The following is a 16,345-nucleotide window of genomic DNA, read 5'->3' as shown; positions in this document are numbered from 1 at the left end:
AAGAGAAAATGAGTGTAATCTTGGCCGCAAGACCAGTTTGGCGAATTCATTGTTGAAAGTGAGGAGGAGGAGGACCAGGGTGGTGGCCACTACACATCATGGGCCGAGGACCTCGTGGAAGAAGTTGATGAGGTGGAAGTGGCCCTCCTTCTTGGCGACGTGGAGCGGCGACACGCCCGACGGGAAGACGTGCTCGGTGTTGGCGCAGAAGAGCTGCCCGCCGCCGCGGATGGTGAGCGTGTGCGGCGAGGCGCCGTGCTTGACCAGCAGGTTCGCCAGCGGCAGGTTCCCGAACACGGCGGCGACGTGGAGCGGCGTGATGCCGCAGTCGTCGCCGAGGTTGACGTCGGCCCCGCGGCCGATGAGCCAGTGGGCCATCTTGACGGCGAGCTCGGGACCCTTCTCGTGCGCGCAGGCCATCCAGAGCGGCGTGCGGCCCGAGTTGTCCCGCGCGTTGATGATCTTCTTCCAGTTGACCTCGCGCTCCTCGCGGCTGAGGCCGCTGCCGGCCTCGTAGTCGAGCACTGCGCGGACCTCGCGCAGCCCGCCTTCGCCCGCAAAGTTGTGCAGGGCCAGCATGCCGGCGTTGTTACGCAGACCCACGTCGGCCCCGTTCCGCATGAGCAGTCCGAGCTTGCTCAGCATGCCCATGTAGATCTTGTGCATCGGACAAAACGCCCCGAAGTGCTTGTTGAACAGCTCCTGCTCACAGATGCAGCCACAGAGAGATGTTGATGGTGAGCAATTGTGCGGTGTGGTGTGTGCCGTTGGCGAATTACCTCTTCGGCTTCGGGATAGTCGTGGATGTATCGCTCGTCCACCCTGTTCTCCACCCGCTTCCCAAACTCGCCGTCTCGAATGAAGTACGACACCTCCCTGCCCTTCTCCTTGCCCGGGAACTCGATGGCCTTCATCAAGTAGCGCGGTACCACCCGAGACATTTTGTGTAGCACTGGCGCGGCGAGTCGGGAGAAGGGAGGTCAGTCAACTGAAACCCTCTCGTCCCTCAAAAATGAAGCCACAATGAGGCGAAAAGAGCGCGGATGATGACGTACCGGTGGAACCGGCCCAGTCCTGGCTGTTTACACTCACCCCGGCCTGTATTAACATCTTGCAGGCCTCGTATGATCGTTCATTCTCGGAATCCAGAGCCAGCATCAGCGGGGTCACCTCGCCTGTGGTGGAATAACGCGCTTGTTAGCTCACCAAGAGCGCAATGGAAGGCTGGCCGGTAGAGATCTGTGCCGCATACCTTGCCTATCAGGCAACGCATCACTGGTAAGATTGGCTCCCTTTGATATTAACAACTTGAGCGTCTCCAACGATCTGCGCATCAAAGGCGGCAAAGATAAGTGTCAGAAGAACGCCACCAACGACCACAGCCATGTCTGGCGGTGGTTTGGGGGGGTACCCAAAATTGGCCGCCAAATGGAGGGCGGTCACCGCCGTCCGTGTTCCCCGGAGCTCGATGTCCACTGCCCCCTTCTCCACGAGCAGCTGGGCACACTCTGCAAAATTATTCCGCGCGGCCCAATGCAGTGCCGTGTAGTTGTCCTCGTCCCTCACCTGCGCCAGACTCCGCACCAACTCCTCGTCCGTCGCCGTCGCGTCGCCCACGCCGCCGCCGTTCCGCACACCCTCTCCTCCTTGTTCTCGCTCTCGCTCCCTCTCGCTTTCGGTCCCGTCTCGCTCTGCTCGCCCATTCGTCGCCCGATCCCCGCCGTCCCTCCATCGCTTGTCCATAAAGAATCGCAGCACGCTGGCTGCCGACCGGTCGTCGCGGCCCTTCTTGACCGCGAGGCAGATGATGGGGTTGCCGGGGAAGACGCGATACCCGCTGCTCAGCAGTCCGCCAAGGGTGGCCAGGTCGCCATTCGCCGCGGCCTCGTCCGCAATCCTGTCGCTCTCGCGTCGCAGGTCGATCTGTGCATCCACGAATGTCCGGTGTGTTGGTGTGAGCGCCAAGCGGCAGTTACTAACTTATTAGGAGGGGAGGGGGATACCGATGGTCGGTCGAGGTCGCTGATGTAGGCCTTGCCGGCATGTCGTAATCGGTGGTAGAGGTCCAACGCCCGGTTGTGCATTCCGAATTGCAGCTCTTCTTCGGTGATGGCAGTCATTAGGAACATCTGCATCGACCCATTGGGCAGCGTGATCGACTCCTTCGCGTACAGCTCGGCCGGAGCCCTGCAAACGGCGAGGAATGTTACCAATGACCAGCACCGCATACGGCATGTGCAATACACGCGCACTCCGGCGGTGGCAGCTTAGACAGTGGTGTACCTGGCGATGAGGAAGTGAGCGGTGCGATCAGGCTGCACGGGCATCCGCTCGAAGGTGGCCGCTCCAAACTGGTCGATCACTCCGCGCAGGTTGTAGTCGTCCATCACTGCCTTCGACACCTGCATTATCATCCATCACGCAAGAGGGCATCATGAGGATTGTGTGTGTTCACTTGCGCTTTACATTCCGCGCCACTACCCTGCCCGCCCAGCTAAGCCCGCGCGCTCGTTGGTACCATGAAGGCCAGGCAGTGGGTGGCCCACGATTGCTTGCCGCGGGTCATGACGCCGATCTCGTAGCCATAGCCGGCCCATCGCGAATCGAGCTCCAGCCGCGGCCGCAACGAGACGGCAGATGAGAAAGAGCCTCGATCGCCGGCGTAGACGGTGATTCCGTTGGAAGTGAAGATTTCGCCTCCCATTTTGTCATCGCCCCCTTCTATCATCGGCAATCGGTCCTCCTTGCCGTTGCCGCGTCGAATTCGGAACCGCTCGAGCCGGAATCGCGTCGGCATGTCGGGATTGGTCAGGCCTGATGACAAGGCGAGCCAGCAATCGTTCCCGCTGCCATTGTCTCCTCCATTTCCATCCAGCGTTGTGTTGTTCAAGCGCGTCCTGGCCTGCAGCAGGCAGCCCCCAGGCCAGAGCATCTCCAGATGCGGCAGCAGGAGCGGCTGTGCCTGGTGCAGTGGCAGGAAGGACGCATAGATGTCGTTCGTCCTCGCTGTTTGGACCCGCCGGCTGAGCTCCATCTCCTCATCGAGTCTCTTGTCTATGCGTTCTCGCTCCGTCGCCGCTTGTGGTCCATGATGGCCGCCGTCGCTGCCCAAAAGGGCCTGGTGCAACAGAATTCGCTTCGTCGCGTGAACGGTCTGCTCGTGCGACTGTTGGAGCTCGGATGTCGAAGTGGCCAGGTTGTGGAAAATGCAATTCTGATCGATTGGTGGCTGAGGTGGAGAGGCCGGTGGTGTGTAGGCCGCTGGTGCATCGCCGCCGTAGCCGTTTCCTCCGCCATTGGTCACGCCTTCCATCATCATCATCATGTAGTCCCTGCCTCGATCCCTCGCGCCTCTTGACCGATCGCCCCCTTTCTTCTCCTCCACGGGGGGCACCGATCGCTTTCGCTTGCGGTACATTGTCCGCACCGATCACCGCCGCACGTAATGTTTTTTTTTTTTACACAATTCAAGCCAGCAGGAGAAGCGATTGGTGGTCTTGCGAAGATTCGATGGAGACAGACGCGGCCCCGCGTTCCAGATGAAGAAGTGAATTTGATTTTCTCCTGCGGGCTTGGTTTGCGCGAGCCGTTTTGCCAAGACAAAAGAAATTCATTTCATTTCGCATTTTGGTTTTGGGTTTGCGAAACCTTTTCATTTGCGCAAAAAACAAAAGAGAGGAAATGAACACCAGCCTTCTTCTGTGCCAGCAGTCACGCTTGGGGCAGCGACGCGCTCTCCTCCGCGTCGGCGCGCAGGACGTAGACCGATCGGTAGTCGCCGTCGTGCACTCGCGCGAGCGTGTGGACCTCTCTGGCCCACACGTACATCCAGCTCTCGACCTCCACGTTCTCGTGGACGTGACCCTGGCCCATGCGCACGGTGACGCGGTCCCGTCGGTACTCGGCGAGGCCCTCGGGGATGCCCACCGCATCCTCGTACTCGTCCAATCCTCGCAGCACCTCGTCTCTGTGCTCATCGGGCACATCGAAGAGCATGCCATGCACCTGATGAAGATCATCATCAACATCAGCATCAGCATCACCAAACACGAAGCGATGTCACGATCACCAAATGCAAGGACCACACAAGGCAGGCAGAGAGCACGTACACGCTCGGCGGGATCGTCGGAAGGCACGACGGCCGGGTACTTCCGCACCTCGGACGGGACCGACACGTCGGTGGTCTCCTTCAGGCCCAGCAGCTGCTCCTCTTCCGTGCGCTTGTCGACGATATACATGCGTCCTGGCGGGAGGGATGAATGGCCGTCGAGGACGGTCACGACTCAGTCAAGGCCTCGCATCAGGACCAAGCACTTGGGACGGTCATGTGGCCACTTGGTGTCCGCTTGGTGTGTTGTTCACAGAACGGACGACGAGACGCCGTCTGAAGTGTGAAGCACAGGTGGGTGTGGAAGGTGATGTTTGATGTTTCATCTGACGTCGTGAAGTGCTCGCCCTTGGAGGGCGACACGGAGGAGGGCGTGGGTACCTTGGTAGTAAGCTGGTCCAACCGGGATGCACTTGCCCATGAATCGCTGGTGAATGCTGGCGTTGATGTCTGGTCGGAGCGAACCGTAGACGAAGACGCGGTGTCCCGCGGGAAAGGGAACAACAGTAGTGGCCGAGCTCATTGTTCTGTGTACGATGCCTGTAGGCCGATTGATTAAGCAATTAAATCTTTCTAAAACTGAGATTCATCAAGAGATGCGGTCGGAACCATGAACAGGGAGGGAAAAGATGCAAGAGAAGATGCGTGGTACCTTGTGGTGTGCGTGAAGCAATTGGCAAGCAATGACTGAACAAGAGGCGCCGACCGTGGGCAATGCTTGCTTGCCGCCGCATGGTACGTTGCCTGCCGTACCCGGGTCGGGAAAGAAAGAAATTCTCGGGAAATGGGGTCTTGGCCTGAATTTCAGTGGGCCAAGAGCTGGCGCAGAGCTGAAGTGACAGCCGCGGCCGTCGTAGCTCGCTCGTTGAGATGTTGAAGGAGGCAATCCAATGAAGTGTTATACTTGGGATCCCAAGTGGAAGTGAGTCGAACTCTTGGGTTGATCCACCTCCCTGACCCCAATCAGGATAATCACCACATGATGCGTGCCACTTCGCCCGATGGCCAGGCGAAGGGCCGTAGCGCGAAGATGTACAGCGTGGCCGCGTTGACGGCCACGAAGGTGAGGCACTCGACCGCGAGGCACGCCAGGTTCGCCTTGTCGAGCAGCGCTCCGGCGCCGTCGCTTCTGGGCTTCTTTCGCCGGTCCTTCTCTCCCCGGCCCTGTCCCGCTCTGCCGCCGCTGCCGTCCTTCGTGCACGTTGCCGTGTGCCGTGCAGAGGAGGAGGAAGAGGAGGCGCAGCACACGGAAGCGTCGATCAGGCCGGGCGCCGAAGGCATGGTGTGCAGGAGAAGGAAGAGGAAAGGGATGATGAAGTAGCGGAACTCGAGCAGCGAAGCCGGCACGAGCACCACCGCCGTGCAGGCGAAGTAGGCCAAGCGCCAGAGCGGCGAGACCTTGGTGCCTGTGCCGTAGGAATGAGAAGAATGCAGCGATCGAGTTAGCAACCAAAAGAGCTGACTCGGATCATAAGACAAGCTGACGTGTCGTGAAGAAGAGGTGGTGTAGGTGCGTACCGAGTAGCTTCCACAGGGCGAAGCCGGCCGCGTAGTAAACGAGAGAGTAGGCGTACTTGAAGTTCTCGTTTCTTCTAAAGAAGTTCTTCCACACGTAGAAGGGGTAGTGACGATTGTCCGCAAGGAGGTAGGGATGCGCATACCTGTTCAGATCACGCGGGTTAGCACGTGCATCGGTGTGTGTGTGTGTGTGTCGTGTGTGTGTGGCCATACGTGTAGTTGTGAATCAAGTAGAGTATGATCGGGAGGGTTGCGACCGCTCCGATCACAAAATGCACGGCGTTGTGCTTCACAATGACGGACCATCCGCGTCGTCGGACTCCGCCAACCACGCCGAGGAGCAGTCGCGGCCAAACCCACGCCGCGGTAAAGGCGAGGAAGTAGAACAACTGCACAAAGTGCAAGCGCGGGCTGTGCTGAGTGCGGTCGCCTTGATACATCGTGGGGGGGGGAGAGAACAGAATGTGAGATTCGTGGATGCTCAGTTGGAAAATGACGCTCGACACAAGGGAATCGGTACCAATGACGATGCCTTCGTTGAGGTACACGAAGACGAGAAACGAGGCCGCGAGCACCAGGAAGGTCCATAGCCGCGCGCAGATGGATCGACTATTTTGCACAGCAAAGCGGAGCAAACCTGAACAAACGATTGCGCTTCGTCAGTTGGCCACGCATTCACGCGCAATCGAAGGCCAGTGTGCACAGGAGTACCTAGCGTGCTGGCGGCACCGTCGCTGCCACCGCGGCTCTTGTAATATTGGCGCAACACCATGGAGAAGGCGATGAAGCACACCCACACGATGTTGGTCTGTCGGCAGGCGACTGCGAGGAATCCCACCTGGATCATACATCGCACACGCGGGCACACGGTCAGCCAAGAATGGCCCAACGCCGCACCATTGGTGCAACGCGCCTCGTCACGTCAAAAGTGTGAACGTACCAAGCCGCTGAGTGTGGTTCTGTCGCAGAGGGAGAGGTAGTAGCACAGAAACACGAAGAAGGTCGAGACAGTGTCGGTGTAGTAGAGGAAGTAGAAGAAGAACTGGACGGGGAATAGGTGCGGCAGCAGAGCCATCAGCACGCGCTGTGCCGATCGATAGCCGCGACCAGCACGCAGCGAGGAGGAGGTCTGGTTATGATGATAGAGCATGGCCACCAGTTGGTAGAAGAGGAAGAAGTTGAGCACGCCGAAGAGCGTGTTCATGCCGCGCATGGCCTCCACCGAGCAGAGGGACCAAGCGCCGTAGTTATGGTGGAGGCCCGCTGCTTGTCGCACGGCGTCGGCCACCTTGAACAGAAGTGCGAAGATAAAGTACCTGCAAACACCATGTGTTACGATGGCTATGACACGGTGCAGGCGGTGTGTGTGTGGTGCGACGTACAGTCCGGGAAAGGTGGTGATCATGGGGTCCCAGACCCAGAACTCGCCCCGGCAGTAGCGCTCGGTCTGTGGCACATGAAACAACTCGTCCTAGAGGGCACGTCACGAAACCAACCCTCGCTTAGTGGCATTGGGGGGGGGGCACGGCGTAGGGAAATAATAATAATACCATGTAGGGTTGGCTCCCAACGTAGTGGTCGGTGATGCCTGCCAGTGCAGCGTAGCCGCCCAGCAAGAGGGTGCCGACCCACCACGCCCCCATGCCTTTCTTCCTCTGTGGCACAAATTATTTTAAATTCTACTTTTCTTTTTGCTTTCTCTTATTCCTTTTTCTTGATTTTATGCACTCAGCCAACCTGCGCACAACGAAGCAAGATGCTACCATCGATGGTGCTCCATCTATCAATTCTGGTGCCTACCCTCTGCCAATCTTTCGCCCATCTCGTGTTGGTCTGCTGCTCGATGCGCTGCTGCGCTTGTCGACACATTTCTCAACTTTCCTTTCCAGTCCCACATTCGCCCGCCGGCAGGGGCGGAGCGAGCTTCAAGTAGGCCGCGCCCGCCTTGTGAGGAGTAGACCGTACTCTTCAGGATCATATTCCATAGTATTGAGTCTATAGTCTTGTATCCCTTAAACAAGACGAGCCCACTGGGTATGGATGATGACGCCTGTCCCTTGCTCCTGAGCGCGAAGTGCTGCGTTGCGCACACAGTGCCTGCATCGCCCCTCGGGGCCGTTGCATGGTCTGGCGCAACGCGTTGATGACCGTTCCTTTACACCGTAATGCCAAGGGTTGGGTGTGGGATGGAGCGAGTGGATGTCCGACCTACCTTTCATTTTATGTTTTGCCACCACCCGACCCGAGTACTGACTACCATCATCATCAACAGGAGAGATGTGGGGCGATAGGCGGAGCCTAGGATCTCGCGAGATTGGCGTGTGTTGCGCAAGGAACAACAGGAAAGGAGAAGGCCACCAGCCACGAGTGGTGTTTTTGGTTGCCGTGCGTGATCCGAAAAGGAAGGCGAAGGTACTTTGATGTGGTCGCGCACGTGTTCCTCTAATCTCGGACACCTCTGACCTTGAGTGTTGCTATTAGGGACCTGGGGCGTGTGGGGCGCAAATGGCCGCAGGCAACACCAGGAGACAACAAGGTGAATCGAACACACGCAACACACGCCCAGGGCTGCCGGGAGTGAACATAAGCATTAAGGCGCGGAGACGATGAGGGCGCTGAGCCGCAGCGACTGATCCACCGCACACCACACACCACCATCAACTCCTCAAACGAAAAGATAGACGAGAAGAAGGGGAAGAGATTGTTTGAAAAAGGAAGAGATTGGGGGCGACCATAGACAGTGCAAAGAGAAGAGGAGGAAAGAGAGAGAGAGAGAGCGGGAAAGATGATGGAAGAGGAAGTGACGATGCTGAGGGCGCGCTCGCGGTCGCGCGGGAGAAGCTACTCGGATCCGCCGCGGCCGATGGACGGGGATCTGGGTCCCTTCTCCGCGTCGTGTACGCTCCCCGTCTCGCGCATCGGCCCGCCGATCGCCCTTTTCATCCGGCGAAGCAAGGACTACTCGCTCAAGCGCGACACCGAGGAGGACATCGGGGTCGAGGGGGCCAAGTGGGTGGTCCACCCCGCCAACGACTTCGCCGAGCTGGCCGACAAGCCCGTGACAGAAGATGACTGGGAGATCGTGGCCATCGAAACGGCCGAGACAGCGAGTGACAGCTTCAACCTCCTCCCGGCCCTCGAGGAGAAGGCGGTCGCGGCCTACGACGAAGAGCAGGAGGTGGAGGAGGTGGAGGACGACGAGGAGTGTCACGGGCACCAGCACGAGAGGGGCGTGTTCGTGCTGGACCACATTGAGGGCACCACGCCGCCCGCCTCGCACTCGGGGGAGACCTCGACCGAGTTCGAGAGCGGGACGTGCCCCTCGGTGGACTCCCTGGAGGCCGTGGACTCGCTCGTAAGCTTCACCCCGGAGACCGCCGGCGAGTGGGACGAGCTGCACCACCACCAGCAACCCCCGCAGCAAGAAGCCAGCGGCGGCAAGCCCGGGAAGAAGAAGGAAAGCGGCAGCGGCGCGCCCACGATCAAGGACAGCAAGAAGGCCAACAAAAAGGCGAAGAAGGCGAAGGACAAGGGCAAGAAGGGCAAGACGAAGGAGCGCAAGGCGGGCAAGGTGGCGGCGGACAAGCTCTCGCCGCGGGAGCTGGCCCACCTCGTGGCAGCCAAGACCAGTAACCTCATCGGCGGCGGCGGCAGCGGCGCGGGCCGGCCCAAGGTCCCACTCATCCACACGCAGCAGGCCGTCGCCAGCCACAACGCGGGTCCGGTGTCCACCGGCTCGCTCAGCGACAGAGACTACCTCTCCCGCAGCCGCATCCACGCCTCGACTGTCTCGTCGCCCACCGGCGACCCACCAGCCGGTAACGGCCACCACCGCCACCACCAGGACCCGCTCCTCGGAGCCTCGGGCAGCATCTCCGAGCGCAGCCTCTCCATGCGGCAGCCCCACAGCCACGCGCACGCCCACAGCCACAACGACAGCCACAACTGGGACAACCTGCCCGAGCGGCAGAAGACCAAGATCCAGAAGGTGCTGGGCGTGGTGCCCGAGCGATCGCACACCAAGCTCATGAAGCTGCTCGGCGAGGACATGCCGCTGGCGGCCAGCGGCGGCCCGGGCCTGGGCGTGGTACTCCCGGAGCCGTCGCCCCGCATCGACGTGCCGGCCGCCGCCGCCGCGGCGCCCGAAAGGCCCGCGGGAGGCGAGTCAGCGGCAGTCTATCACCCGGAGCTGGAGCGTCTGGCCCGAGACGCCGTTCCGGTGCACCGCAAGCGCACGCGGAGCATCAGCTGGAGCCACTTCTTGGGCGCGGCGACGGACGACGACGATGACGAGACGACCGAGGAGGAGGAACCCCTCATGGCATCGTCGCCGTCGAGCCCGCAGCCGGCGCAGCCGTCCTGGTTCGCCGCGTTCCAGAAGCGACTGATCGGGGCCGATGCGGCCCAGGGCCACGCCACCTACCGCATTCGGCGCAAGCGGAGCGTGTCCGACGCGCGCAAGGCGGCCTCGCAGACCGGCCGCGGCGATCTCGATGACGACGGCGGTGGCACCATCATCATCTCGCCGGCCAACGCACGCCAGATGAACATCGACTTCCGGTGGGAGTGGACCGGCGGCGATCCCGTCAGCCAGTTCGAGTTCTCTGCCAAGCTCGGCCAAGGGTACCAATAATTATTGTCACTTATTTTTTATTTATTTATTATCACGACTGATTTCGACACCGACACGTCCAGAGCTTACGGCAAAGTGTACAAGGCCAAGCACAAGGAGACGGACTTCCTGATGGCGATCAAATGCATCAACCTGGACGGCATCTCGCAGCAGGAGTCGCGGCAGCTGATGAAGGAGATCGACGTGCTCAAGACCTGCCGAAGCACCCACATCGTGTCCTACTTCAGTTCGTGCTTCCGCAAGAACTGTCTCTGGGTACGTCCTTCGCCCCCTGCCGACGTCACGGTTCGCTGAACGGTTCGCGGCGGCTGCTGACCACCGCTGGCACAGATCATGATGGAGTACTGCGGGCTCGGGTCCGTGCAAGACGCGATGAGCCTGCTGGCCGACAGTGAGGGCGAGGAGGAGGGCAGTATCGGGCTGTGCGAGGAGGACATCGCCTACATTCTCAAATCCGTCGTCTCCGGCCTCGTCTACCTCCACTACAAGAAGATCATTCACCGGTACAGACCGTGTCAATCATCACAGTCTCGCGCAAGCGCAAGCACTGAACAAACCGCCACCACACACACACACACACACACACACGAACAACATCATTACAGTGATCTCAAGGCGGGTAACATCCTGCTAACGGCCGACGGCATTCCCAAGATCGCCGACTTTGGCACGGCGGCCCAGCTGCGCACGGCCTCGTTCGGCTACAACGCGATCATGGGCACGCCGCTCTTCATGGCTCCGGAGATGCTTGACGGCGACACCAGCGACGTCAAGTCCGACATCTGGTCGGTCGGCATCACCGCCATCCAGATGGCCCAGGGCCGCCCGCCCTACTATAACCTCCACCCCGCGCGGGTACGCCACACATCAGAAAAACATACAAACACACAAACTTTTTTCTATATATCTCCATCTTTTATAATTGTAACATTTATTCTTAATATTTATTTAATGGACCTACGCGGTACAGGCCATCGTCAAGATATGTATGGATGCGAGCCCCAACCTGGACGACCCCTGGAACTGGTCGGAGGAGTTTGTCGACTTCATCTCGGTCTGCCTCAACAAGACCAAGGAGCAGCGGCCCAGCGCCGCCGAGCTGCTGAAGCACCCGTTCCTGGCGACCGTGCCGCCCGGCTGGAAGATGGACAAGCTCATCAACAAGCTGCAGAGCGCGCGCAAGGTGGTCAACCGCAAGCACAGCACCGCCTACCACAGACAGGACTCGGTGGTCGATCCGTTCAACGTGTCGCCGCCGTTCGACCTGGTGGCCGCCCAGCGGCGGTACTCACAGTCGGCCGCCACCGCACAGCCGGTGATCAGCAGCAGCCTCGCGGCCAGCTCGCTGCCTGCGTCGCCCAGCAAGCAGCCGGGCGGGAAGCCGCGCGGCGCTGCCGGCTGGTCCAGCAAGAAGGAGAGCCGCGAGCGAGACCTGGCCGACGACGAGCCCGGCGGTGGTAAGGCCGGCGGCAAGAAGGCGGGGAAGGAGGCCGAGGAGAAGGAGGTCGTGCGAATGAACCCCCTGCGCGCGCCGGTGCTCAGCACGCCTGACGGCTCGTCGCCCCAGCCCCAGACACAGCGGCAGCCCAGCTGGGCGGGTGGCCTGACCCAGGCGGAGGCCGCCACGCTGCGACCAGCCCCCACCGCGGGCTCGAGCTCGGCTGACGGCCACGAAGGCAACGCGGGCCACGTGCGAGACGAGCCCGCGCAAGCGGCGGCGACGACAACGACGGCCAGTCACGCGTTGACTCTCGACAGCAGCGGCAGCGGCGGCCACGTACCGACCAATGTGATCTGCGACTTTGTGCAGTGCAAGGAGGCCATCGCGACGCACGACGTCATCCGGTGCCTGCTCCTGGTGCCCTACACCAACGCCGGCGCCGGCGCGGGCGGCAGCGGCGTGCTTGGGCGGGAGTCCAAAGAGCAGGAGCTACGGCAGTGGAGCGTGTGGGGCGCGGCCGACGACGGCTCCCTCACCGTATGGAACACGTCGCAGGGGGAGCCGGGGCGGCCGATCACCAGCGCCAAGCAGGTCCACGGCGGCGTACAGGTCAATGCGCTGATCCTGGTGGAGAACCGCGTGTGGGCGGCTCTCGACGACGGCGCGATCTGCGTTTGGAACGCCAAGGATCAAACGTTCGTCAAGAAGCTGATCGGCCACACCAAGTCGCTGCGCTGCCTGGCCGAGGTGCAGAGCGGGGCCAACTCGGCCTCGTTTCTAGGGCGGAAGAGCTCGCTCGTGGTATCCTCCGGCGACGACACCAAGCTCTGTCTGTGGAACGCTCGCTCGGTACCCTCACTCTGGGATCGTGTGTGTGTGTGTGTGTCGTGTGTGTCGTGTGAATGTTCTAATGCTCTTTCTCCGCGGATCTACTAGATGGCGCTGAAGTCCACTGCAAGCATAGGTACGGCCGTGGTCTCCCTGGTCGCCGTGCCTTCGGCCCTCTGGCTGGGCACCAGGGACAGGGAGATCATCGTACTCAAGTCCAAGGACAAGTACACCCGCAAGTCGCTGGCCAGCGCGCCAAGGGAGCGCGTGGCCGTGCCCAACCGTGGTCCCACGTCGATGGTCTACACCGGCGGGCGGGTGTGGACCACGTCGGACGACAACTGCGTGCACATATGGGAGTCAGTGCGCGGCTCGGCGAAGCGGGCCCAGACCCTGCGCGTGGACGGGAAGGTTACGTGCCTGGTGCGCGTCAAGAATCACGTGTGGGGCTGCGGGCCGCTGGGCATCTATCTCTGGCACTCCACGGTACCTCCTCTTTCAACCGCACTGTTGCGCGTGCCGTGCATGTCGTGTCGTTGGTCGTGTCGTGTCGCGTCTGCACAAGCGTTGACACAATTGTGTGGGGAACGCAGACGCTCAAGTACCGCGGGAAGATCAGCACGGAGGCGACCCTGTTGAGCACCATGATCCAGGTGTCGTCGGCTGCGGTGTGGAGCGTATCGCCGAGCGAACCCTCCATCCTCGTGTGGGAGATCACGCGCCGGCCCTCCTTCTTCAACCTGCCGCCCATCTCTCAGGTCGCCATCCCTCCCGCCCGTTCGGTACTTCACCCCCCCCCCCAATTCTCTTCGTCCTTTTTTTTTGCTCTTCGTTTTCGTTCTTTTGCCTCACTGGAGTGGAACAGGAAATGGCGAATGGTGACAGCTTCGAATGGGCCGGAGAAGAGGACCTGCTGGTGACCAGCACGGTGGGCACGCGGCTGTCGACATCCAACAAGCTGCCGACCAAGCGGCCCCCGGTCGTGGCCGATCTGCCGCGGCGCGCCACCCTCGCCACCGCCGACTCTGGCACCGGCTCGACCAGCTCGGTCATCACCCACGCCGCCCGCGTGCCCACCGTCAAGTTCTCCATATCTGGCGACGGCTCCGGCTCGCCCCTGCGCGACGGCAGCGGCAGCGCCCAGTTCGTGCCCACGCCGGTCAAGCGGCCGACGCTGCTCACCGACCGCGAGCGCGAGCGGTCCGAGCGGGAGCGCGACCGCCTCGACCGGGTCGAGTCCGGCAGCTCGCGCCAGCTCTTCCACCACCTCCATCACAACCACAACCACAACCAGGCCAGCGGCGCAGTACCGTTGGCGGGCAGTAATCGGCAGCAGCAGCTGCACGGCAGCCGCATTCGGGTCGCGACCACTACCAGCAGCAGCGGCACAGCGTCGCCACCGCCAGCGTCGCCGCGCGACATGTCGACATCGGCCGAGCTGGAGGGGAGCGACATGGATCCGGCCTTCTGGGTGGACGACGAGGACCGCCAACCGCGCCGGACGACCACCGGCGGCGGCGTCAGCAGCCACAGAGAAAGAGTGGAAGACAACATGGAAAAGGGAGAAAGGGAGAGCAGCGGCGAGGCCAAGGCGCGCAAGGCCAGGAGCGACGACAGCTTCTCGGCCGAGATCCAGCGGTCGGCCCAGTGCATGACCCCGCCGCTCGACGCCCGGCGCCGCCGCAGCACCGACGTGATGTCCAAGTGGGAGCGCGGCCTGCTCCCGTCGCCCTCCACCTCACCACGCGGCGCCGACAGCCACATAGTGGGCCACGCCTCGCCTCCGCCGCTGCAGCGGCATCACCGCGGCAGCAGCGCCGGCGGGCGGCCGACGCTGTGGGTCACCAGCGCGTCGTCGTCGGGCCTCCTCACAACCTCCGCCGACAACAACAGCAACAGCGGCAGCGGCGCGGGCGGCGGTGGTAGCAACAGCGGCCAGGTGGGCGCGGTACAGGGTGGGAGCAGCGGGAGCGGGAGCAGCAGCGACGACGAGGCCTCTTCGGGTGCCCCGCTGGCGTTGAGCGGGACTCCCCGCAGCGGCTCGGGGATCCGCCCGAGCCTGCTCTCCCGCAACCGCATGCCATCACCACCGACCCCGGCAGCCGCAGAAGAGAGCACCACCGCTGGCCAACGCCAAGCCACCGACTGCCCACAGCCGCGAGCCCACACGGCCGCCGACGCTGCTGTCGAACTCCACGCCGGCAATCCGCCGCCGCCGCTGCTGCCCGTGGTGCACGCGACGGCCGTCGCACCAGAGACCAGCTCCTCGCGCCCGACGCACAGGAAGACGGACCCCAACGCGCTCAGCCATGTAGCCCTGGCGGCCGTGCGGAAGCGGATCGCGAGCGAGCCGGCCGCGGTGGTCGCTCCGGAGCTGAAGGGGCGCCGGACTGACGAAGGTGAGGGCCTCGCGGCCGCCACCGGCCTCATCGCAGCCGCGGACCAGCCTGTACAGGGCGCGCAAGCGCCGACGCTGTTCCGCGGCGGCGCCCCGGCGATCACGGACGATATGGGGCAGATGACCAGCAAGAGGAACGCGCCGGGGCGGAAAGACAGCAAAACGGCGAAGAAGAAAAAGAAGGCGTCGCGCACGCCGCGCGAGGAGGGCGAAGAGGGCGATGGCGATGGCGACGCTGCGACGACGACGACCACAACGACGACACCCGCGCGCCTGAAGGGCATCGCAGGCGCCGAGGACGACCATGGCGATGAACCGGAGACTAAGGCGGCGACTAGAGAGCGCAGCGGGAGCGCAGGCAAGAAGCGCGGCGGCAGCGTGCGGAAGGGGAGCAAACGCGGCGACTCGTCGAGCAGCACCGACGAGGAGCCCACACGCCCAAGGTCGACCGCCCTCGTCACCAAAAGGAAGAACAGCGGCAAGGAGAAGCAGCGACGACCTTCGCTCGTGGCCCACGACGAGAGCGACGGCGAAGACGAGCCAGGCGGCGGCAGTCTCGTAGCGCCGCCGCGGGTCAAGCGCAAGGGCTCGCTGGCGGCCACCAGCCCGCGCGGGCCGCCAGCCCCGAGCCCGATGCGCAACAGCAGCACCGGCATCAGCGGCAGCATTTCGGCCACCAGTGGCAGCGGCGGCGGCGGAATGAGCCCGCGGCACCACAGCTGCGGGAGCAGCCCCACGCCGCCGCTGCGGGTCATGCCCCGCGGCCTGTCCAAGCTGCAGGTGGTGACGTCACCGCGCGGCGTAGAGCGATCAGCCGACGATGACGACGATGACGACCACAACCGCTACGCGTACTACCTGGAGGCGGCGGCCCTGGCTGCGGCTTATGCACAGGAGCAGGAGGACCGGGAGTCCCGTGATCTGGTGGTGCTGGTGCGCTGCGCGCAGCTGCCGGAGTGGGGCGACGACTTCTCCGAGCTGAGCCTGAGCCGCGAGTGTAAGACCATCGACGCGCTACGCGAGGCCCTCGCCAGCGAGTTCAACGTACGACCCAATTCAGCACACATGTATGCGTGTCGTGCGTGTCGTGTGTGTGTCGTGTTGACACACGTGTGTGATATCAGGTGAACAAGGAGTCGATCGACCGGGTGCGCAAGCTGCCCAACATCGTTCTGTGCCGCGACCAGCACGTGACGCGCCTGAAGGGCGGCGAGAGCCTGGAGATCACCCTCAAGCCCTCCTCCTCCTCTTGAAAAGCAGCTTGGCCCAAACAAAAACCACCCCAATTTTGCCTCCCTGCCAGACCACCTTTTTTTAATAGCCAAGAACGCACTGCTCCACGCTCTGAGCGCACCAGAATGAAAGAGAGACCTACCATCACTACCAAAAGAAAAGTGGTGCGTTGAAAACGATGGAGAA

The 16,345-nt window shown here is 62.2% G+C and overlaps 3 protein-coding genes and 1 pseudogene across 3 annotated transcripts; 1 reads left to right on the top strand and 3 right to left on the bottom strand.

Moving 5' to 3' along the window:
- Window positions 1-96: 96 nt before the first annotated feature.
- ACA1_006120 (Ankyrin repeat containing protein) lies at window positions 97-3,418 on the bottom strand (the record flags this gene model as incomplete). The annotated part of the gene is made up of 8 exons (XM_004355000.1): window positions 97-702; window positions 780-952; window positions 1,056-1,175; window positions 1,253-1,326; window positions 1,412-1,923; window positions 2,004-2,187; window positions 2,284-2,402; window positions 2,519-3,418. The coding sequence occupies 8 exons, from the start codon at window positions 3,416-3,418 to the stop codon at window positions 97-99; spliced, it is 2,688 nt and encodes an 895-aa protein (XP_004355052.1).
- Window positions 3,419-3,711: 293 nt separating this feature from the next.
- On the bottom strand, window positions 3,712-4,631 carry ACA1_006110 (AIG2 family protein; the record flags this gene model as incomplete). Its single annotated transcript, XM_004354999.1, has 3 exons — window positions 3,712-4,005; window positions 4,110-4,243; window positions 4,490-4,631. 3 exons carry the CDS (start codon window positions 4,629-4,631, stop codon window positions 3,712-3,714), a joined length of 570 nt encoding a protein of 189 aa, XP_004355051.1.
- Window positions 4,632-5,080: 449 nt separating this feature from the next.
- ACA1_006100 (asparagine-linked glycosylase, putative) lies at window positions 5,081-7,269 on the bottom strand (the record flags this gene model as incomplete). The annotated part of the gene is made up of 8 exons (XM_004354998.1): window positions 5,081-5,514; window positions 5,627-5,769; window positions 5,840-6,056; window positions 6,147-6,263; window positions 6,338-6,464; window positions 6,567-6,942; window positions 7,009-7,073; window positions 7,177-7,269. The coding sequence occupies 8 exons, from the start codon at window positions 7,267-7,269 to the stop codon at window positions 5,081-5,083; spliced, it is 1,572 nt and encodes a 523-aa protein (XP_004355050.1).
- Window positions 7,270-8,411: 1,142 nt separating this feature from the next.
- Window positions 8,412-16,179, top strand: ACA1_006090 (annotated as a pseudogene).
- The last annotated feature ends 166 nt before the right edge of the window (window positions 16,180-16,345 follow it).

The sequence above is a fragment of the Acanthamoeba castellanii genome (assembly GCF_000313135.1).
Source record: "Acanthamoeba castellanii str. Neff unplaced genomic scaffold scf7180000083029, whole genome shotgun sequence".
In the NCBI taxonomy this organism is placed as follows: Eukaryota; Discosea; order Longamoebia; family Acanthamoebidae; genus Acanthamoeba; species Acanthamoeba castellanii.
The sequence above is the reverse complement of the archived record's forward strand: the minus strand, read 5'-3'. Positions and strand labels throughout refer to the sequence as shown.